The 23,747-nt window shown below is 41.8% G+C and overlaps 1 protein-coding gene across 1 annotated transcript in view; it reads left to right on the top strand.

Moving 5' to 3' along the window:
• The first annotated feature begins 5,630 nt into the window (after nt 1-5,630).
• LOC144741060 (dual oxidase 1-like) overlaps nt 5,631-23,747 on the top strand; it is a 37,996-nt gene continuing 19,879 nt past the window's right edge. Inside the window, exons 1-21 of the mRNA XM_078623737.1 lie at nt 5,631-5,737; nt 8,438-8,547; nt 10,327-10,404; nt 11,611-11,775; nt 12,078-12,259; nt 12,495-12,702; nt 12,995-13,161; nt 13,737-13,806; nt 14,236-14,332; nt 15,473-15,539; nt 15,639-15,735; nt 16,502-16,662; nt 17,003-17,178; nt 18,340-18,458; nt 19,049-19,186; nt 19,317-19,430; nt 19,918-20,117; nt 20,791-20,979; nt 21,180-21,393; nt 21,892-21,985; nt 23,138-23,313. Coding sequence (XP_078479863.1) covers nt 8,499-8,547; nt 10,327-10,404; nt 11,611-11,775; nt 12,078-12,259; nt 12,495-12,702; nt 12,995-13,161; nt 13,737-13,806; nt 14,236-14,332; nt 15,473-15,539; nt 15,639-15,735; nt 16,502-16,662; nt 17,003-17,178; nt 18,340-18,458; nt 19,049-19,186; nt 19,317-19,430; nt 19,918-20,117; nt 20,791-20,979; nt 21,180-21,393; nt 21,892-21,985; nt 23,138-23,313 — 2,761 coding nt within the window. The 5' untranslated portion in view covers nt 5,631-5,737; nt 8,438-8,498. The remainder of the gene's footprint in view (nt 5,738-8,437; nt 8,548-10,326; nt 10,405-11,610; nt 11,776-12,077; nt 12,260-12,494; nt 12,703-12,994; nt 13,162-13,736; nt 13,807-14,235; nt 14,333-15,472; nt 15,540-15,638; nt 15,736-16,501; nt 16,663-17,002; nt 17,179-18,339; nt 18,459-19,048; nt 19,187-19,316; nt 19,431-19,917; nt 20,118-20,790; nt 20,980-21,179; nt 21,394-21,891; nt 21,986-23,137; nt 23,314-23,747) is intronic.

Consider the following 23,747-nt stretch of genomic DNA (forward strand, 5'->3'; position numbering starts at 1 on the left):
AAAGCTTCAAATTTAGTAACGAATTGGCATGTTTTGTTTACGTGACAAACCTTACTAATTGGCTGTGTCGGGTGGTGGCGAGTTTAACGGCACATTTATATATTTACGCGATCTAACTCAAAAACCTCTATTATGGATTATATTGACCACGGTGTTGTACTGAGCATTTTACTCCACCACACCCAAACTGCCGTTCAACGGACGCGTGGTCACTCGTGCGAAATGGTCAGTCAATGCGACGTGTCTTATTGACTTAAAGAAAGCAATTCCATTAATGCCCAAGAGAAAAAAAGTTCAGAGTGAAGCAAAAGAAACAAGGGGGAAAACCCACCCCCACCCCCCCATAACACTTTAAGGCGAGCAATCTTCTGCTACCCAAGTTCCGTTATTGACGTTCAACCAACATCGCCGGTGACAGCATCAATCGGCACGTTCCTCAGAAATGAATTCGATGTTAAACGAAATCGTCGGCCACGTGGTGTGAAACGATCGCGTGCATCACATCCACGTTACGAGTCGTTGTGGATTGCCCCACTAAACGACGAGGGAGAAAACTAAAATGTAAACTTCATGCAAATGCCCCTCCTGTATTAGTCATTGAACATCGTCAGCAAGTTATAGCCGAGCATGCCCTGACCCCCAACCCACCAGATCTCCAACTACCCTTCACTAAATCCACACGGAAACAACGTGGTGAAGTATGGCAATAGGGGTTTTCCCCTTTGTGGCAATAAAACAGCTGTGATAAGATGTTACAACGCCAAACTGAAACCTTTTGCAAGGAATCATGAATGCATTAACCACAGGTACTTGTGGTGAACGTGCAAACAAATAAAATAAAAACATGCTGTGACAGTATGTGCATTGCCTTTGAAACTGATTGGTCCACACCAGAGACAGCTTTATTTAGAGCCTAGTCTCAAACAGTGTTAGACCAGAGCAGGCCAAAAGGCGTACACAACACAAAGTCTTTGTGCTGTTCGCCTTTTGGCGTTAGACCAGAGGACGCCTTTTTATTGGCAGAAAGGGGAAACCCCTATTCAAGGCCGTAATTATAATATATATTGGGGGGGGGGACTCATCCCCAATATATACAGCTATGTTGTCATCCCCCCCAATATTAAAATATGCTCAAAATGCCCCCCCCCCCCCAATATATTGCTATAAAATAAATTTCTGTTTATATTATTGTGGTTATGGTTGTACTTTATTAATCCCGAATCTCTACCATTACATGCAATGAAACAAAAAAGGAAAAAAAAATAAAAAAATTAAATCTAATACAATACACTATTAGACATTATTGTGAAAAATAAATGAAAAGGTCCATCCTATGTGTTACTGATTTTTTTTTATATTTTAGGCAGGAAATTCGTTTTCATATTTAGATTTTTTTTCTGGGGGGGACGGACCCCCAGACCCCCTAGAAGATTTGGTCCCCCCCAATGTTGACTTCATGGCTATGGCCTTGCCCCTATTATCATAATTTAATACTGGCAAAGGAGGTCTCATGATGGTCAAGTATGGTAAAAACAACTGCATGTGACTGGCATAGTGCGAGGGAGGCGATCATCCAACTCGGTTTAATTCCCAGCCTTGGCAGAGATCTGTTGTTTTTAAAATCCTTTATATCAAGTTCACTTGCTTGCTTGCGCGCTTACGACCGTGCAAATCTTTCGGTCGTTTTTTAACCCACTTCCCGTGATCCAATCGAGCTGATATTTTGCATACAGACTCGGTGTGCGTGACAATTTATTTTCGTGAAATTTTTTTTCCATAACTTTACACTTTTTAGGAATTATTTTTTATATTTAATTACCAATTGCTTAATGGTGGCAGGCAATCATCTGACCCATAGGTGGCAGCCATCTCAAGCCAGAGGACGAGAGGACTCTAGCCGCCACGCATATAAAGGATTTATAGTGAAAAACTTTGTTTTTACGGGTTTATTTTTATGTGTCTGGACTGGACCTGCTTTCTACCTCCCTCTCCGTCATCAACCTGCCCTGACTAGCATGGTGAAGTGTAGTCAAACATACTCCGATTAGCACGGTTGGCTACGTACGGTGCGAAAGAAGTGCAACATGCATGCATAATTCACACGGGGGGCTGTGTGACCAAATACTTAAATAATGGGCGATAGATGTATGGCCACCTTTTATGTGTGATGTAGTCTATGTTTGCTGATAGGAGGCATGAGCACCTGCCTGGGGATTTAATTGGCAGCATTCGGATAGTAGCTGTCAAGCGTTCTTACTGCTGTGTCGTCTACGTGTGGATTTGTAAATGTACAGCCCTGTTGTCAATCCACTGCTGGATGAGTGCCTGCCTATGCCTGTTTAGGTCACGGGAGTTATCTCACCGTATTTCACGAAGCCAGTCAGTGGAGGTTGATGAAGGTGGGGGAGCATAGACGTGGGAGCATAGAAGGGCAGGACAACAGTAGACTTTGCCGCACTGACCTCTGCTGCCCGATGACCACTTGTTTGCATATCGTCGTTTCCCATCCCGACACTACCCAGGCTCAATGCTGATTAGCATCCGTGATCTAACGACATCGATTGCATTCCGGGTGATTTTGGTCGTAGGTCGCAGTGTCATCTGGATCGAAAAAAAATGGTATACTGCAAGTTCAGCATAATTTACACACACACAACAGAGATAAAACAAAGATCCCCCATATAGCCTTAGCAGACTGTAGGGGCAAGTGCTGTTAGCGAGCACCTATGAAGGCCGGAACGGTACACGAGGAGGTGGGTGGCCAGCACCACGCCCGACCGCCTTTGTCTCCCTAGCGGCGATGTTTATACACCGCACCAGGTACTCATTTGAGGCTGAGTCGACCTAGGGGAGGCCCAGATAATCCTCACTGGTGTTTGCCGTGAGCGGGAATCGAACCCGGGTCGCCAGGTTCGTAGTGCAAGCGCGCTGACCGCTACACCACCAACACGTTTTTTTCCCATGAGATATTAAAGGTCGTATGAGTATAATGTTGGGTACATTGGACTATTGACTTTTATTTAAAATACGCTACTATACACCCCATCTTTTTTATATGAACTTCAAACAATGTCATAAATAACTGGCACATAATTTACATGTGAACTTGAACGACATCTTTCCTTAAGGTCAATATGATGTCTGTGTGACTCAATATATCGTTCACCTGTCATGCAAATTATTGTTTTATCGGCATTTACTTCCTTAAAGTAATTTCCCTGTTGAGGAATATGCTCGAGGTTCCACAAAGTTCACAACGTGACGGTATCTGACGTTTGTGTTGTTTGAATATTGCATGATCACCTGTGATCTACAGGGCATCAAACTGTCTTATGTTTTGCTTTCGTGTCATTGTTCTCTTTTGTGAGTGCTCTGTGATTCAGTGCAGGAGGGAATCCACATTTAGAAGTGGGTTTTAATAAGCGTGCCCATACACACGCGCACTATATCCGCTTTTCTGGGGAAAAACAACGCATACAAGGTATAAAGTATCACTTGAAACACGTAAGCTTTTCGACTTTTGCTGTGATTCATTTTAAACAAATTTTTGGGTCAGATCACCTGAGCTGAATGCCAAAATCCACCGTCATCATCAGGAGTATACGACACAACATTGGCATCGCAGTCACGCGATATTTACAAAAAAGCAAATGCAATCAGATATGTCTAACATTTGTGAAAATACATAACTGCATAGAATGAAAAAATCTGTGTTTAAGTTCCAGTATAGGATATGGGAAGCATGAGGGTAGGGTGGTCACAGTGTACTGCATTTTATCATGAGAATTATTGTTGAGATATAATTGTACAAGCTTCATTTCTGGGAAGTTGGAGGATTTCTGAATTATGTTTCTGCAGAGAACATTCCTTTTTGTGATTCTGTCTTCGCTCAATTAGAGAGGTCTTCCAAGACCTGTCATAGATCTTATTGCATGCACTTTTGTTCACGTGTTAAGTTAAATAGTGAGGAAGAGTTGGCCGAATGCCATCTGGAGAGGCTCTCTTATTTTTAAATCCTTTATATTAAGTTCACTTGCTTGCTTGCGCGCTTACGACCGTGCAAATCTTTCGGTCGTTTTTTAACCCACTTCCCGTGATCCAATCGAGCTGACATTTTGCACACAGACTCGTTGTGCGTGACAATTTATTTTCGTGAAAATTTTTTTCCAAAATTTTCCACTTTTTAGGAAAAAATTTTTTTCATAATTAATTTAAAATACCAATGTGATAAAAATGAAACTCTTACTCAAGAAAAACAGAAATGAATAATAAAATAAAACCGATGCCACGCATATAAAGGATTTATAGTGAAAAACTTTGTTTTAACGGGTTAATTTTTCCTCGAGCTCCCTCCAGTGGAGGCCCTTCCACCAGCAGTGGTGGTGCTGCACCGCTGCCACCTATTGCATTGAATGCTTTTATATTATGATTTTTTTTAAATATTATTTTACATGATTTAACGTTGCCATTAATCATACTTTGTGTTAGCATGGAAACGGTACAGACATGTCAGTGGTATGTGTTGTATAATCGTGGATTGTGATGAGAAGCCATTATTTGACATTTGTTATTCTTACGGTCAGCGTCATGTCAGAGACAAAGAAGAATTACAGCAACAGGCATGTCTATTCGTTGACCACAAAAACCACAAGATTTAACTCAGAATATTTTCATCGTTATAAATAAGCATCGATGTCAGTCATAATTAGTTTTTTAGTTTTTTCAAAGCAAAACGATGCAATCAGCATCACACCCCAATTGTAAAATGTATTCGCTTTATTGATAGATCTTGCATAATCAATCTATTTTTTTTTAAAGTCTGTTTAACATTACATCGATCGGAGATTGACTCGGCCCGTCGTCCTTGCAGAGTTGCAATACATCAAGAAGGATATTCTTGGTTCTTTCGGTAAAGTCAAGAATATGAATCCCTGCAGTCACAAAAGCTTTAAATCGAAATTTAAATCAAAAAGGAGTTCAAGTTTCAAGTTCAAGTTTCAAGTTTCATTTATTAGGTATAGCCCTGTGAGCCATTCGGCTCTTGAATCGGGTGCAACCGCAACAACAAAAAACTAAAACATGAACAACAAAAACATCTTAAAGTGAATATGTGACACATTTTAATGCATCGAACGAGCTTATTTAGAGTTTTGGGAAAGAGACGATCGGAGGGAATCTCAGTAGTGGGGAAAGAGGCAGGAAGAGAAGGTGGTTTGGAGCCTGCAGTGGGGTGGTGGAATTCGGCGCGGATGAAACAAACGCGGTCAGTCTGGCAGATTGAGTCCTCAACACGGATGTTGAGGTCACCGCGTGATCAAAATTCACAATAAATGTGTGTGTGATTACACGTGGAACTAAACTGTGAATGCCGCATTGTACGTCCTCTTAAAATAATAGTAACAGGCAAAAAGAAAGCATTGTGTAATGTCCATGCTGCTGTATAAGACAACTTTTAAAGTAACACTTACTACTTGACAGCACACCCAGTGTGTACACGTTTCGAGAGGAACGTTATGAGGTTTGTTACTGCAGTCGGAAGTTAGTTTGCATACTCCCTGAAGCACCCTATGTCCACACTGGCTTTTCAACTTGACCATTAAAGGGTTATCTTCACACGCTATATATACCGGTATATGTGAGACTGCTTTAGGGAAGTCGTTCTTATTTTTTAGACAGACGAGCGACGGTTACACTCGTCTTCCATCGAGAAGAATCAAGGCACTTCGTTTGTACCGCAGTAAGTATTATTTACGCTTGTAAAATTAACATTTTTAAGTTAAATGAACTTGTGTCATGTATAACCTACCAGTACCTACCGTAGTTGTTATTTCGTAGTATGCCTTGGCTAACAGCTGTTATGCTATGGGCAGAGTGGCCAGACCATAGGGATAGAGAATTACCACCATTGACTCCGGGCTACCTGAGCCAGTTGAGTTGCTTTTTCTATTTAACATTGTAATAGAAATTACGTGAATAAAGGAGAAAAAAACGTATATACCGTTTTTATATTATTAAACCTTGAATTACGGGAATGTAATGTATTTCTCAGTTAAACTGCATATAATGTGTACATTATTTAACTTAATTCTGCGGTTCAATAGTTTTATTCTCGCTGAAGCTGGGCAACGTTCATTAACAATTATCTAAATTTTTTTCAAAATGTGCTAATCTGACGACTTCTACAATGAATAATATACTCTATTGTAAGCAATACTATAGTGCAGTATATCCATCCGAGACTGGTTACCTACTAAACACCGCACAAGAGATTATTGTCTTTCGTCTGTCGCAATAAGCAATTTTGTTTAATCTACATTAGTAACGTAAATGTTTATTATAATATATATGTATTGCTAAATTCTTATGTAATATACCTGAAGTATAAAAAGCATTGTAGAATGATTACACAATTCATTATTTAACAGCCTTAGACACTCTTTTTGAGCTGTAATCATGATTTTTGCAGAAAGATCATATGTCACAAGATATGTCCCTTATTTTCTGTTTAACTTGGAAAATCTGAACATCGGGTCGAGGGTATGAAATTTCGGATGATCCGAATATTTTATTTGTGTTTTCGATTGGACTGAAATGTGACAACTTCCCCACTTTTCCCATGAAAACGCCATAAGCTTTGAATTGTTCCAAGTGGAAATGTATAAAAGTTAAATTTTAGACAACAACAACAACAAAAACAGAGCTTGCAGACAGCTTCATTAGATTTAAATATGTGTTGACATGGAGACGAAATAATGTGTAGTACACATTTCCATTGCAGCAACTGAAGATTATTATTGAAAAGTTGAACAAGTAGGTGGAGTTGTCAGGGGGAGGTGGAGCACTTTACAGGGATGGAATTGGTTTCATGGCTTTATTTTGGTGATTTAGAAAGGTGTATTGGTTTAGCCATGTTTGTTTGTTGTAGTACAAAGTTAGACTGATGGCCTTAATCTAAGTTGTCTTGTGGTTGTTGTTGGTTGTTTGACTTGCATCCCACTGGGATTTTTGCACATAGCGTTGGTGTACGGTGTTTTTTTCTGCAATATTTTGCTGTCTTTTCTTAGATTTTCTGTTTGCACTCAGTCACATATTCACTTTAAGATGTTTTTTTGTTCATGTTTTTGTTTGTTGCGGTTGCACCCGATTCAAGAGCCGATTGGCTCACAGGGCTATACCTAATCAATGAACTTGAACTTGAATGGGCTCAGAAGGCAGGGCCTCTGATCGCTCAATCATATTCTACTTCTTGACATCCTCGGTTGCACACCATTTTGCCCCCTTTGTACTCCACTGTTTGAACACCGAGGCATATGCATGCATTGGAACCTCATGGGGACCCTTTAGGACCCACGTGTCTGTGGTGATGATTACACAACGGTGCAGCGCACTATGAGCAAGGTCATACAGTTGACAACATAGTAACTAACATGTTAACTGACCTGCTATGCTGCACTGTATGAAACCGCAAAGATTGCTGCCTAGACATTTCAACGTCGTGTTTGCAGAGCCATAATATTTATTCACCGATATTGTTCTGTGTGTGTGGTCAGTGGGGTTGGAAGGTGTTGAGACACTTTTAAATTCTAAGTCGTATAAAAAAAATTGCTCAAATATTTTACGGTCTGTGTGTGAGCACTCGAGAATGCACAATGGAACAAAGCAAATCATCCAAATATGAATTCTGTTAAGCGTTTATCATTTGTTTAATGTTTGTTTTACATTGACTGTCGTTCCACTCCCGAACCTTTGAATGTGCCCCTTTCAAACAAGATCATCCACGGAGCTGTCCAGGCGTAAAATGTTGGTGTAATGTTAATCTCACGCTATTGTGAATTGTCATCAAATTGGAGAGCTTGCAGCTGCCCCTATGTTCTCAACAAACGTAGACATCCGGAAAAAAATCCACTGCTGGATAAAGGCTCCCCGTGTTTGCTCATGGGGTTATTTGACCATACTTCACCCTGATGATCGGTGTGAGTTCGTGAAGCAACAGCTGGGGCAGGTCCGAGCAGTAGTTCAAATGTTGCCATGGCCAGAAATCGAACATAGGTCACTGGGTTCAAAGCACAGTGGTGCTAACCTCTGTGGCACAACGGCACCCATAAGACACCCTCTTTCAATCCATATTCGATCACAATTGCAAGTGAGGCTTCCCAGTTTGCATTGCATTTTCGTTTATACTATTTTCAGAAATAAACACAGGTGTTATCATGACGTTTGGAATCCTCATCATGCTAATAAGAATTGTTTGGAATCTTGTGAATAACGACAACCTTGTAGGTGAGATACATTTTCTTATGCCATTGGCAAACAATTTGATCTTAGGTTGCGACAGAACAGATACACAGATACGCAGGCTGCCACTAAATATACGTGCATTTGGTGTTCAATGTTTACCAGGCCTAATGTGTTGCATATATTTGTTGTATCTGCACAGTTTCTTCAGCAAGTTCTTTGAGGCCACTCCTGCTTGCTGTTCAGCCAGCTCGCTAAGGAGGATGGTTGCCATCCTTCTGCTGCCCTTCTGCTTGTTTTGGCTGTCTGGAGGTTAGCATTTCATTTCCTCATTTGAAAAAATAAATTATTTGTATACATAAGCCTAATCTCAGGTACTACCATTGTTAACCATTGGCGGTGTTACATGACATGTCTTGGGAATTTCCAGCAATTGCATGCGGTGATGTGAAATCTTGACCTGAAGCTTTCGTGACTGCAGAAATCCATACTCTTGGTTCTTTCGGTAAAGTCACGTAGGCAGAAAAATAAAATAAAATATATTTTTCCGCCTGAGGACGACCGCTTGTGTTGCGATCGAAACGTCGTGATTTATATTTTTTTATTTTATTTTTCTACCTACGTGACTTTACCGAAAGAACCAAAGTGTATGAGTGCAGTGATGTGTTTATGGTGCAAGGTAAATGACAGTTTGAAATACGAGTCTTGTATAACTGTGAGTGCCATACCATGAATCATCTGGGTTTACGTGTGTCCAAGCCATAGTCCACTGCTAATTATTAAACAATTTAATTGCGTGGCTTCCTGTGAATCATCTGGATTTGCATTACTCTTTAGTCATATGCACTACTGATAAACAAGTTAACATTTAATGACAAACGTGTTGCGTTTTTTTTAAGGATCATGTATACTACTGCTTGACCGATTTAACCATGCTTTAGAAGGGAACACTTTTTCACGTTTCATCCAACTGTGTCAATTGGCACCATTTAACAAAAACAAATTATTCTAATATTTGCTATGTGAGTGAAACATGCTTACAATGTGGTCCTGTGGCTATTCGCTGTTATGAATATATTCAGGAATTCACACGAGTTAGTGCAGTACAATTTAAGATTTTGCAAAGCACATCGCTTCGAAATCTGTTAAGTATATTGGACGGATATATGTAAACACAATCTAACCCATTGCATTAAATGCACAAAATAATAACTAGGCGTCGTTGTAAAGAATATAAGTCACAATAATCATGAAGTAAACAGAAAATACCCTTCCATCACAAATGTCCCTCTGCTTATAAAAATAATGTACACATCTCATCAACCATACAAGCCTTCTGGGAGCGCATATTTCTTTGCAGCTTAACACAAACTTTTCACCGGTTTTCAGTGTCTCATTGGCAGTCATACTTGCTTTAACTAATGCTGATAAAGCACCAGATATTTATTGGCAAGGACCCTCTCTGTTAAATATGGGTCCTTGTGTGATGCAAAACTATTATATATATAACACAAAATAATCATCAACATTGCTGTGGGCAATATAAGGCACTTTAACACGTAGGCTTTCGCGACCAATATTAATAATAAAGTTGTTTGGGTTAAATCTCGGAAGTATAAATGTGTCGTAACCCTCCACCACCCAATTAGTTACTACTTCAGCCCACCGGTGTGTTGGAGAGTAAATCCACACCATTTACAATTTGAGTACGACGTTTCGCTGGTAATTACATCTCAAATTGTAAATGTTGTGCATTTACTCTCCAACACACCGGTGGACTGAAGTAGTCACTAATTGGCGTTTAGTTTACTTGACAGATCCATTACAAATTGGCTGTGTCGGGTGGTGGATGGTTACGACACATTTATACTTACGCGAGCTAACCCAAAAGCCTTTATTACGAATATGTCACACGTAAATATTTGTTTTGCTACCTTTATGAACAAAAAACGTAATGCATGGGAAATGTACCTTCGGTGTAATTTGCTGCATAAGCATTGTTCACTGAAGTGTTGGCCGTTGCTGCTCTGCTTCCTTGAGAGCAAATGCTGCTATGGCCGATGTTCAACACTGAATGTAACTGTTTTACAGACTGCCTTCCCAACTTTGAAGTCCAGCATTACGATGGGTGGTACAACAACCTGCTTAACATTGACTGGGGAAGTGCAGGTAACTGATTTATAAAACTGTCTTGTGGGATACATTTGAAGATTTTACCACCGTAAAAGCAGTGGACACTCGTAGTTCTATAAAGAATAAAGTAGTAATCCTCTTTGTTTTAGTTTCATAGATAACAAAACAATATATTTGAGTGAAATTTAGCACGATTGTGTTCACGTGCTTGGCTAAATGACCATTACAGCAGTGGGTAATGCTTGTTTACTTCGTTTTGTATGCAGTTTAATATATTGATATTCCATCATTCTTACACCAGTAATTTCAATAAGATGTTGACCTGTGATGTGTCAATCAAAAATAAATGAATACATTGATATCTCATCATTATAATGATTATATTTCAATACACCAATAGGGAAAACACAAACATCAATATAATTGTTAGAACAAATAGTAACTCATGATTTTATCTGCCAATTCTATCAGCTTATTTACCCATTCGTAGTAGAAAACAAGAATATGAATACCAGTTCATAACAACAGTATACACTTATAACGCGGGCTTGTTGTCGTGAAGTCACCGGTTCTCTTCAATCTCCCAGTTGAAACAACGGAGCAATATTCTCAAACCCCCCCCCCCCCCGCCACCTTTGTCCACCCAGCAGTCTAAGTGGGTACACCACAGTCTATCAGCACGTGGGGAGGTTGGATAAAGTGTGGGTACCCCCACGACCGGCAGAGGTGACCTCCCCCGACATGCCACCATTCCCAGATCTGCCAATCAATGAATTGCAATAACAACAAAAATCACGATACATTCAAGAGTATTATAACAATGCGTTTGTGGGAATCGGGCAGAAGGAAGCAAGTAGTGACAAGGTTAAATTTCGATTTAAAGCTTTCGTGACTGCAGGGATTCATCTTCTTGGTTTTTTTGGTAAAGTCACGTAGAAGGGAAATAATAAAATAATAAAAATAAAGCATAATAAAATAATTCTCACGACGTTTCGGCCACAACGCAAGCAGCCGTCCTGCGTTGTGGCCGAAACGTCGTGAGAATTATTTTTATTATGTTTTATGTTTATTATTTTATTATTTCCCTTCTACGTGACTTTATCGAAAGAACCAAGAAGATAGTGACAAGGTTGTCATGTTCGCAGTCACATTAGCCACGATGTCCATTTTCCTCTTGAGATCTTGACTTCGTTGATGAACTTCTTTTTCCTCCCTTTCGTGTGCCCCCCCGTCTGCCCGTAGGGAGCAAGCTGCTCCGCCTGGCTCCGGCATCGTTTGCCGATGGCGTCTACCAGATGTGGGACGAGCCCACGGTGCCAAACGCGCGTCGCTTGAGCAGCAGCGTCATGCGGGGAGATAGCGGCCTTCCCTCGGCCCTCAACCGCACCGTGCTGGCCGTCTTCTTCGGTAGAAATGCCCTCATCCCAAATACATACGCAATAATGAGAATGATTTCAACTTACAACGTGTCGAACTGCATTCGCTCACTTTTGAAGTATGGTTAAACAATCCCCATGGATGGGATGTCACGTGCAAGCCTTCATCTAGCAGTGGATTGACAAAGGGCTGGCTGTAAATGATCAGTTTTAGTATTGTTATTTCCCTACTGCCCATCATCGACCTCACTCCTCAAGTGCAACTCTTATTTGAATGAGTTTCCTGTTTTATGAGCTTCATGTTGATAATCCCGCATGTTTTGCCCATCGCAGGTCAACATATCATGGACGAGATTATGGACACAAGACGGGAGGGCTGTCCTGCCGAGTTTTTCAACATCCCCATCCCAGCAGGGGACCCAGCCTTCTCCAATAGCCCGTACAAAGTCCTGCCCTTCCAGCGCAGCCAATGGGATAAGACCACCGGTGTCTCCACCAACAACCCCAGAACTCCGGTAATTTGAGCAGTCTCCCATTAAAATTAATCAATTAACCAATCAATTGTGACCTGTGGATTTGCATATCCTGCAAGGTGGCTGATTGAAATCTCTGACCTCATGGAAACCCAGGGCATTTTCAGGAGGGGGACAGGTAATGAAATAGCTCTTTGTGGAAATTGAAATAACAGTTTTGAAATGGCATACAATTGTGGAAATGGAATTGGCAATGGAGTTTTGTTTTTACTTCCAGGTGAATAAGGTGACGTCGTGGCTTGATGGCAGTGCGATATACGGGCCTTCGAGGAGTTGGTGTCAGGCGCTGCGCACGTTTGACAGAGGGATGATGAGAAGCAGCTACGACGAGTCACTTCCCCCTGTCAGCGGCCGCTCTCTGCAGCTCATCGATGCCCCTTGCCCATCCTACGAGACGGGCAGCTCGAGAAACAAAACCGTATACGGTAACAGAACATTGTCCATCGCATTCACAGTTCCAAAATACTACTCCCCAAATACAGAGTGATCCATTTATGGATGCTGCAGTAGTGTGTAATAGTTCGCTGCAATCCAGAGGTTGGCGTTTTGGTTCTTAAATTCTCCAGCCTTTGTTGGCCCAGGAGAATGAAATGGACACACTACAGTTGATCAACATGCCACCTATGGTGGGATAAGATGTGTATGCATATATGTATGTTGAACTTCTTTCGCACCGTAGTAGCCAACCTTGCGAATCGGTTCAATTTGTCTTTGCAGATTTTGGAAATCCACGGGGAAATGAAAACCCGTTCTTGAAAGCATTGGGCACTGTGTGGTTGCGTTATCACAACTTCTGGGCAGCGAAGATCCACAGTGAGCACTCTGATTGGAGTGATGAAGATGTCTTTCTAAATGCGCGGAAATGGGTGGTCGGCGTGTACCAGGTACAGTGTTTTATTGGCAGGGGTCTCTGGTTACATCAAACAATGTTTATTTGTGACACGGAATGTCCCATTTTGCCAGTTAGCCAGCAAGATTGCCAGGTGCACCAGCACAGACTGAAAACAACATAAAAAATTATAGGTACAGAGGAATAGGCAAACATTCGAACACAGAATTAAATTCCGATGAGCATTGAGTACATTTTATGGTATTGTAGATTTAACTTCTTCAATTATTTCCCGTAGTTCCTTACCATTGGGTTTTAATCACGTTTGGAAACTCAATAATGGACTATAATCATTGCTAAATAGTCATGCTGTACAGTACATATTGCTTCGTGCAAAGTTGTTCAAAATGTAACTTGCGGTATTTATTTCTCAACAAAATGGGCTGCGATGCGATTATGTAGTTACGTTATTTATTTGCGCTTGAAGGCCATTGTGCATATTTTGTAAATACATTGCACAATAATGGAGACCTTCATTCAGCAGTGTATGGACGAAGGACTGCACATTATTATTGTTTTTGTTACATGATTTTCATTAGATTCATCCACTGCCTTTGCTTTTCATTTCAGAACATTGTCCTGTACGAATGGCTGCCAGCAATGCTCAATGGAAGCTCTTTTCAAGTGTCCGAATACAAAGGTATAAAATATGCAGTGAAAATAAATCAGTACAAGTTCACGTATCCGACCGCGACGTATTCGCCCTGACAAATTATTCGCCCACACCAGTCCAGTATTTGTGCACAAATCCCACCGTTCCACACAGAGTGATCTGTTCTTAATCTCACGCTCCCATGTTTTCAAACAGTTGTGCTTTATTTTTGCCTAGTAACCTATGTGTGAATGGTGTGGCTGTCATTGTATATATATATGTCCCTTTTTAAATATCACATATCCGCCTGTACACCAGGCACCAGCGAGTTGGGTATATGCGATTTTGTTATTTTGTAATGTCTCGCATTTATTCTTAAAGTAAACATGGAATTGAATGTAAGGCTGCAATTGTCAGCCAGAGCAATAAACAGATACAGAATGAGACGTTGTCTCAGTGCTTTCCCCTGCACCACAGAGTACAAGCCACACGTGCACCCGGGCATTGCGGTGGAGTTTGAGGTGGCTGCCATGAAATTCCACCAGACTATGATGCCGCCAGGTGTCTACAGCAGGTAAACAATTCAAATTAGATTCAATGATCAATTGTTTAGTGCCACGTATGTGTTTGCGGCTGTGGTGTATAGCTATCCGGTGTGTGTTTGATTTGTTCCGTGCGTTGTTCAGCGTGATGCCCGATGTTTCGCTGCTGGAAGCTTCTTCAAAAACGGAATTTTTCAGTTCCCGAACTGGATTTCAGTTCCCGAAAACGCTTCCAGCGCGTGGACTTAAATTACGAACATCACATCCAAGAGCTATATCAATTGTGTTATTTTACATTACAGTACATTGATTGGCCGCACCTCAAATGGCGGTAGTGGGGACATAAGCACAATGCATACAACATATATACATTGATTCTTACATATACTATATTGTTAATGTATTTTGAGCTTAAGAAATAATATTATAATAATTTCCATTGCTTTATTTTCTCATGGGTAAGTGTGTCGATGTTAAGCACATTTTTTTATCATGATTTAATTACCCCACTGTCACCTGATGGTAATTTTCATGAACAAAAAGAAAGGCGAATTCTAACAATAACATTTGACATCGGGTGTGAAGTCTGCTGCAGTGGTTCGCATGCTTTGAACTCGGCAACCTGGGTTTTATTCCTAGCCACGGCTAACTCAGTGGCGACTTATATATTAATCCACACTGATCAGCGTGGTGAAGTATGGATAAATGACCCCTTTGCAGAGGTGTGGACTCGAGTCATGTGACTTGGACTCGAGTCAGACTCGAGTCATGAATTTGATGACTTGCGACTCGACTTGGACTTGCATAACAATGACTTTGTCCCACCTATGAGATGTGGACTCGAGTCATGTGACTTGGACTCGAGTCAGACTCGAGTCATGAATTTGATGACTTGCGACTCGACTTGGACTTGCATAACAATGACTTTGTCCCACCTATGAGATGTGGACTCGAGTCATGTGACTTGGACTCGAGTCAGACTCGAGTCATGAATTTGATGACTTGCGACTCGACTTGGACTTGCATAACAATGACTTTGTCCCACCTCTGTCCCTTTAACTGTCATGGCTTGGGGAAGCCTTTATCCAGCAGTTGACTGACAAATTATTAAATAGTTTTTCGTTAAATACGTCTCATTAATATCACGTCTTTTGAATGTTTTTTCTTCACAGGAATGCAACTTGCAGCTTTAATCAATTGAACGCAAGTCGATTATGCAACCACTTCTGGACAAACATGGTAATTGTTTGGTTTTATACTTTCTTGCAATATTTGTATTACATAATTGACTGTTTACGTCTTTGTCATAAAATGTGTTTATCGATGTCTTATGTTTAGCCTTTCGAGTCTGGCCGAGACGTTGATGAAATCATCATGGGAATGGCATCTCAAATCGCTGAACGAGAAGATCACATCATTGTTGAGGACCTCTTAGGTGAGTTTGGCCCAAAATAACCTCCTCTTAGGCCTTTCCTGGCTTGCCATATTTTTAGTGTCTTCGTTTTTATGGGTAAATGTTAATGCATGGGAAAAGAGTGGATATTGTATAAAATATTACATTATATACATACATTCTGCAGCATGAAAGAAAAATAAGTCCGCACACAATTTCGTAAATTGCCGTAATTCCATTTCTTGCTGTATGTCTGAGAACCTTTGTACATTACCCTGTATTCCAAGTGTCAAATATTAACATTTCATCACAATGTGAACACCAGCCACTCTTAATCCACATTTAAATGAAAGTCTCATCTCGCATTGTCTGACATGGTTTTTTTTGGCCATGCCTCACCACATTGATCAGCGCGGGTTGGTGAAGAGGGGTGGCTAGCCAGGGACGGTTCTGAGATCATTTGCCGCTCATGTTAGCCTTGGCCAGGAATTCAACTGGGGGTTTTCGGATTCATATTTCAGCACTACTCCACCGTGTGCATGCATGCACGTATATTGAACTCCTTCGCACGGCATGTAGCCAACCGTACAAATCGGAGGTGCGGGGGGGGGGACAACAAACTAAGCGCAAAAGCAGTTCTCAAGAAATTCGTTTTCAAACTAGATGTGAAAGTGCATATCTGCAGTGGCTTCATAATATCGGAAGAGCGTTCCAGACGGCCGCAGAAGCGCATCTTAATTAAACCAACATTGCATTAGTGTTCGTCTTACACTTTCCGTTGTGCACTTTTTCGCATTGCTCGCGGCAGACAATATGTACGGGCCACTTAAGGCCACCCGCTCGGACCTCATGGCCTTAACCATTCAGCAAGGACGAGACCACGGGGCGCCCACCTACAATGAAATGCGGCGTGCCTTGCACATGACCCCCATCGCCGAATGGGAAGACTTCAATCACACAAACACGGAGGTAAGAGGCCATTGTCTCGTATAAAATACGGGGGGTGGGGTGGAAGGTGTTCCTCGAGAACGGTGGTGGTTCTCAAACTTTGTTGGACCACTCAGCCGATGCAAACATTTCCGCGGATCCACACAGCCCCCCCCCCCCCCCAAGCCTGGTGACAAAACGAATTCACCAATCTCCAAATTCCAGGAATACGAAATTATTTACATAACTGGAACATAAAAAAATATATTTTTAAACGCCGGCCTTCATAGGTGCTCGCTAACAGCACTTGCCGCAATAGTCTGTTAAAGTCTATACGGGTGATCTTTGTCTTTGTGTGTATGTCCGTGTGTGTGTGTAACAGGTGATTAATCAACTGAAGCTGGTCTATAACGGTGACATCTCCCGGCTGGAGCTGTGGCCGGGGGGGCTAATGGAGTGCCAGGGGGGGCCTGGGCCCCTGTTCTCGCGCATTCTCGTCGACCAGTTTGAGCGCATCCGCGACGGGGACCGCTTCTGGTTTGAGAACACCAACAACGGGTGAGGTGCTGCTACTCGTGCTCGTTTACTGCTCAATGGGTAAAATATAACACTGGTCAACAAAAAAAACATTTTTTTCTGGCCTGGACTTTTGCAGCTGTTTTAGACTAATTTGAGGGTGCTGATTCCAAATCTGATCTCAGATTTGCTCTATCACATCTCATTTGTATGCTATCGGCATACTCCATTTTCATTGATTTTACACGAAATTAACTCTGTCACTTATGATTGCAAGTTGTTGCGAGTCAGTGACTGCTTTAGTGTTCAAATATGGTGCTGTATTTTTAGGATAGTGTGTTTATTATATCATTTTATGTAGATATCAACATTTATTTAATATTTTTCTTCTGCAGTTTTTATTGAAAATGCAATATTTGATATTTCAAAAACCTGATGTGATAGACAAAAACTGATGCCAGATTTGGAATCAGCACCCCAAAATTACATTATAACCGTTGGAATACCTTATGCCAGAAAAAGTGTGTTGACCAGTGTATTTAATGAGTGTTCAAGGTGCAAGTCGCGAGGTAGTCATGCCCATTGCTTTTTATATTTTGTTTACAGTCCTGAGTCACATTTTTATGGCGAGGGAAAGTCTACCAATAGGACACTCACCGTTGACTTCCCCATGAAGTGGTCGTCATTTTATAGACCGTGGAAGAATTAGGGGTTCAGTCAATACTCAGCGAGAATTTAAATTTGCAACTTTCCGACTGCGAGTCGCTCACTCGTAATGTTAAGCTTGCCACAGTGTACACAGTATATTTGTTGTGTAACTGAAAATGTAATACGTTTGAAATTCCGTAAATGTTCAATGTTGCAATGGGGTACAATTTAGGCAAATGAAATATCGTGGACTGTATTCTACAGGTATAATAGACAAGTCAGACTGTCTTGCTGCTTGAGCCAGCATTAAGGAGACAATGTCAGATAGTTTACAGCCCCTAGTCAATTCACTGTCAGATCAAGCCCTCAGTCAACGGGATGACGTGACCACGCTTCTCTCTGAAGTAATCCAGTCCGCCTCCTCTTTGCTGAAGTGTGGTCAACCCACTTGGCCCGTGTGGGGGAGACCTTCATCCAGCAGAAGGGTGACACAAATTGTTGTAACGGAAAATTATATATATTTTTTTTAAAGTGGGACGTGTCTCTGCCGTTCAGGATATTCACGGAGGACGAGGTGAGGGATGTGCTCGCTACGAGGTTCTCACATGTCCTGCAAAGCGTGATGGACATTGACAACAGCAGCATCCAGGGTGAAGTTTTCTTTTGGAAAGATGGTGAGTTTGGACAAAAAAATAATAATGCTGTGCTGCAGAGTGTTTGGGTTCATGCTGTCAGCTCAGAGGAAGAATGTAAGTCACCGACACGAAGATGAAGATTTATTTACGGACTATATTTTGGTTCTCATGTCCTCGTGGCAGATGTTTTTCAGTCACAATGTGAACCACTTGTGTGTTGATCAGTTGTGAATCATCTTCGCTTTTGAAGGTAGTGTTATGAGAAGTCATCAGCCATGACGCATTCACTGCTCAGTGATTTTTTTTGCTCAAAATAGGAATCGGTGCACATCTCTGATTTACAGCCCTGAGCCAGTGGTGGATTTCCTCATTCCTATGGCAGGGCCGGGGTTAACCAAAGGGCAACCACTGTCGCCTTCTCCACAAAGTGACGATCAAAAGTGGTACCAATTACTGCAACAATAATAATAATAGCACAGTAATTTTCATTCTCGTAAAAAAATCCCGACAATTCTGTTATAATAGAATCATTTTGCACGTATATATATGCAGATATGACGTATATTATATTGTTTATTATTCGATACGATGTCATGTTTCGGGCTGTTGTGTTTTGTACACTCCATCAGGGGACCCTTGTGCACAGCAGGAGCAGCTGACTGTGGACATGATGGAGGCGTGCACACCTCCCCAGTCGATGGATTACTTCTCGGGCAGCGTTGCTACCTTCATAATCACGAATTTATCCCTCTTGCTCTTACCCACACGTAAGAGACATTTTGTCGGTCGTGAACGCATGAAGCATCTCATGAGCGACATTTTCAGAGTATCGTTGCTAAAGTCTGCCCCTTGTTTATCAACGCTCACAATTCCCCCTTTTGTGCTGTTGGGCGACAGTGTGTTTTGTTGTTCTGTGCTACGTGTCCCGTCGTCGGAAGAAGAGCTTTGAGAAGATGAGCAATCGGAACACGCCAAGCGTAGGGATGAGGACGGAAGTGGAGGAGCATCATGGTACCAACATTTCTTTTTGAACAATTTCATTCGTCTACGTGAATGCGTAGATGTTTCTATAAATTCTGTTTGGTGTCATCATCATAGTCATCATCAGCAGCCATGACTCATTCACTGCTGCATGAAGGCCTCCTAGAGTCAATGCCGTCTTCCATGCTCCCACAATGCAACAATCCGTCCTTCTCCTACACAAGCTGATCTCATCATTCCATCTCCGTGGCGGTTACCTTTCGAGTGTGTTTCCCGACTTAGCTGCGACTTCTATATTATTCTGGGCCGCCGGCCATCATTCATTCCAACGACGCGTCTTGCCCAAGCCCACTTAATTTACTTAACAGTCAAATTTATATCTCCAATATTTCACGTGTCATTGTGAGCCGTGTGTTCCTCCTTTTTTTCTCTCTACATAATCACATTCAAATGTTTGGCAAGGTGACTTATTGATTGACGACGTTAATTGCTTCTTCACCTGCATTGCCTTCGTCAGCCAGCGAATGGCAGGGCAAGAAGGAACCCCTGCGGGACGTGCGGTTGAGGTTCGACGACGCGGGGTCGATCAAGGTGCTGGACTGCGCCGGGGCCCTGCTGCGCAGCCTGGAGGTGAAGGCCCTGTCGGGCGTGGAGCTGCTCTCCGCCAGCGACAGGGGCAACCTGCTGCTGGTGCACGTGCCCCAAGAGTACGACCTGGTGAGGCAGCAGCAGCAGCGGCGCAGCCGCCACACCGCACCGCACCGTCACCTGGCGTGCTGCGCACCGGCGTTGAGCCGTGCACCGTCAAGAGGTCAAAGGCCAATGCCGTTACGGTTACGAGTGCGCGATATTTGGTAAACATGATGCGGGCAACAGAGGGCAGTGCAGCAAAATAAATATGACTAGAGTGCTGTACTTCGATGCCCTCACATCCATGATTCCTGGTTTCACGTTCCCATGATTGGACCCTCCTTTCACCAACCTGAGCTAACCAGCGTATTGAGGTATGGTCAATTCACCCCCCCGCCTTCCCCGCCTCTCCAACAATCTGCAGGCCTTCAGCAGTGGATTGGCTAAAGGCCTGTACATGTGCATGATGCGTGAACGTCAAAGAGGTTTTTCTGCTGAGGAAGTGCTCATCTTGAATGGTGGCTCCCAGCTAGTGGTGGACATTTCACATTGCCATGGTAGAGGCCAGTCTCACTGTTGACTCTCCGTGAAGATTTTCTCATTTTTCACATGATACTATGCTTACAAAGAATTCATTCTCTTAATATTGTCCAACTACTCAACTTGAGAGTATTTTTAAAAGCGCCTTAATGAAATGTAGTATCGTTATTGTTTTAATGTATTATTTATTTTATTAATTTGAACTAATATTTTTCCCCAGGTGTTGTTCTTTGATTCTATCATGCAGAGGAGAACGTTTGAAGACAAAATAGAAAGCAGCATAAGCAATTTGCATCCTCTTACAGTTCTCAAATCCGTGGGAAGTGAAAAGACATTGCTGAAAAATGCATTTACCAAGTCGCAACGACAAATCATATTGGAGAAGTACTTTAGAACATTCTTTGCCAAGGTAACGTCAAGATTTATTTCATCAGTCTTCTTTTTTATATATATAACGGATGATACTTCGATTGGACACCCTACAGTACTGTGGTTGTAAACTTTAATGTGCTGTTAACGGGGCAAAACTCTCATACAAGACTCCGGCCGCGGGACATATTAATCCGACGGGATTTGGGCTCTTGACAATTCTTCTGTCCGACTCGACAGGTTTTGGAGATCGACTCGCCAGACGAGTTGGACGCGCAGGCGTGGGTCCAGCAGTCGCTCGCGTGCGAGCTCTCCCGCGACGAGCTGGGAGAATTGCTCGGCTTGAAGCCCGACTCCAGTTTTCTCCAGCGCATGTTCCACGCGGCGGACAAGGACAGCAACGGATACCTGTCCTTCAGCGAGCTGCGCAACATTCTCGCCATTTTCGTGAATGGTGAGATGATTAGATTTTTTGTTTTGTTTCGTTTTCTTGTTGTTATTTTTTTTATTTAACATTTTTTTTACATGTCTCTTTAAACACGCATAGGGCTGAAAAATCGCCCGATTAAGCCGGTTGTAAATCACCGGCGAAACGTCGTACTCAAATTGTAAATGTTCTGGATTTACTCTCCAACACATCCAGTGTGCTGAAGTAGTAATTAATTGGCACGATTTGTTTAAGTGACTAGGCTTACGAATTGGCTGTGTCGGGTGGGTGATGGTTTAATAACACATTTATGTGATCTAACACCATAAATCCTTTATTATGAAAATGTCTATATGAAAATGCTAAAGTATCAATACTTTACTGCATTAATCAAGCCAGTACATATGTACAGGTAGTATTGAGTCAAAATTGAATATTAATGACATCTTAAGTTGTATATCGAAATAATAATGACGAAATAATGTAAACATGACTCTTAATGTATATGTATTTTTTCGTGACCAGGCACTCCAGAGAAGAAATCCCAGCTCATGTTTCACATGTTCGATATTAACAGTGATGGCCACATGAAAGACCAAACGTTTAGGACAATGCTAAGGTTGGTATACCAGTTTATATGTGACCCTTCCCCTGCGCCTCCCCCAATGTTTTACACTAATAAAATATTTTTTTTACCAAAAACAATATCTTATGGGATCGGCTTATTTTCATAGAACATTGTTGTACAGTTTGCTGCTAACTTGGCCACCATCATCCAATGCGTCTGCTGCATATCTGTACGATATAGTAGAACGCCTCTTATCTGCGGTCATGTGGTGGATGGAAATAACTGTTTCTATTATCCGCTGCGTTATCGCGAGATTGCTCAACTTATCCACAAAACAAATTTCACGAACGACAGGGAGAATATGGGCACGGATAATGGGAGATTTCGTGGACTTTTGAGGTCATGTGGATAATTGGTGTGGCGGATAATAGGGTCACAGCTGGGAGGAGTTCTACTGCAACGGCCTTGCATCGGCTTGGTAAAAAGCACGTTTTAAAAGTTTGTTTGAAGGAAAATGGAGGGGAGAAATTTTCAATAGTTGCAAAAGAAAATCACGGAAAGGTTGCTTTGGCCAGCCGAGCTATTCCAGACCACGATGAAATGTGAATACTGGAAATACACTATCTCTTCCGTGCTGCTGCTATTGCGTGAATACTTCATATTAACTGTAAACAACGCTGTAATGTTTCATAAACATTCCGAAATGGCTCAACGGTTGAGCAAGCGGCTCAAAATCAGCAGTTTGCAGGTTTAAATATTAGCTTGGGGTTTGATTCAGCCCATCATCCCTCTGGGATCAATAAAATAAACACCACTTTGTGAGGAAGTCAACAGTGTTTGTTCTATGGATAGACTTGTCCCTGCCATAGGAATATGGAATTTATTCCACTACCTCACGGAATACACATTGTGACCACCAATCAACTGTGTGTTGTGGCTAACATTTAAGACTCTGCCATCATCGACATATCAACCAATAAATAGTGACTGAATAAATCTTATTTGAGCAGGAAATCACTTTGGCCATTAATGATGATATTTTGTTTACACTAGTGTCTTATCGTATTCGTAGGTTCACAGCTTGTTTATTGTAAACGTGTTTGGGCATGTGCGTGAAATGCAATTTTGTACAGCAACGCACAACATGCATTTGCACTCCTGTTAAATCATGTTTGTAATACCTGCCCCTTGGCCATTGTGCAGGTCATTTCTGGAGATGTCCAACTACAGGCTGCCAAAGGAAGAGGAGGACAGCATCTTGAATTCGTTGCTTATGGAGCATGGGCTCAGCAATAAGACAATGTTCGTCTGGCAGGACCTGCACGCAATCTTGAATGAGCACTCCCAAGATGCGAACAATCTGCAGATTCATCTCAAAGGTGTGCAATCTATCCATTGGTCAAAGTTGTTACTATTTTTATTCTCAGCCTGTAACATCCCATTGCTGGGCAAAGGCCCTCCTCCATATACTTCCATTCCTTCGTTTCCCTAGTTGTTTTGGTCCAATAGTAGCCTACAATTAATGTCATTGTCTCTCCACGTCTTTTGCCGTCTTCCTCTGCGTCAGTTGCCTTCTCGTGGTCTCCACTCCTTGGTTAACTTTGTCCATTCTTAATTTGGAGCTTTCGTGACTGCAGGGATTACTCTTTGGTTCTTTCAGTAAAGTCACGTATAAAGATAAAATAATAAATTAAATAATAGCATACTACGACGTTTCGATTGCAACACAAGCAATCATCATCAGGTATAAAAGAAATAGCAACAAAAATCTAACCAGAAAACTATAGACAGACATATAAGCAGACAAATATCA

Source organism: Lampetra planeri, chromosome 3, assembly GCF_965212315.1.
Source record: "Lampetra planeri chromosome 3, kcLamPlan1.2.h2, whole genome shotgun sequence".
In the NCBI taxonomy this organism is placed as follows: Eukaryota; Metazoa; Chordata; class Hyperoartia; order Petromyzontiformes; family Petromyzontidae; genus Lampetra; species Lampetra planeri.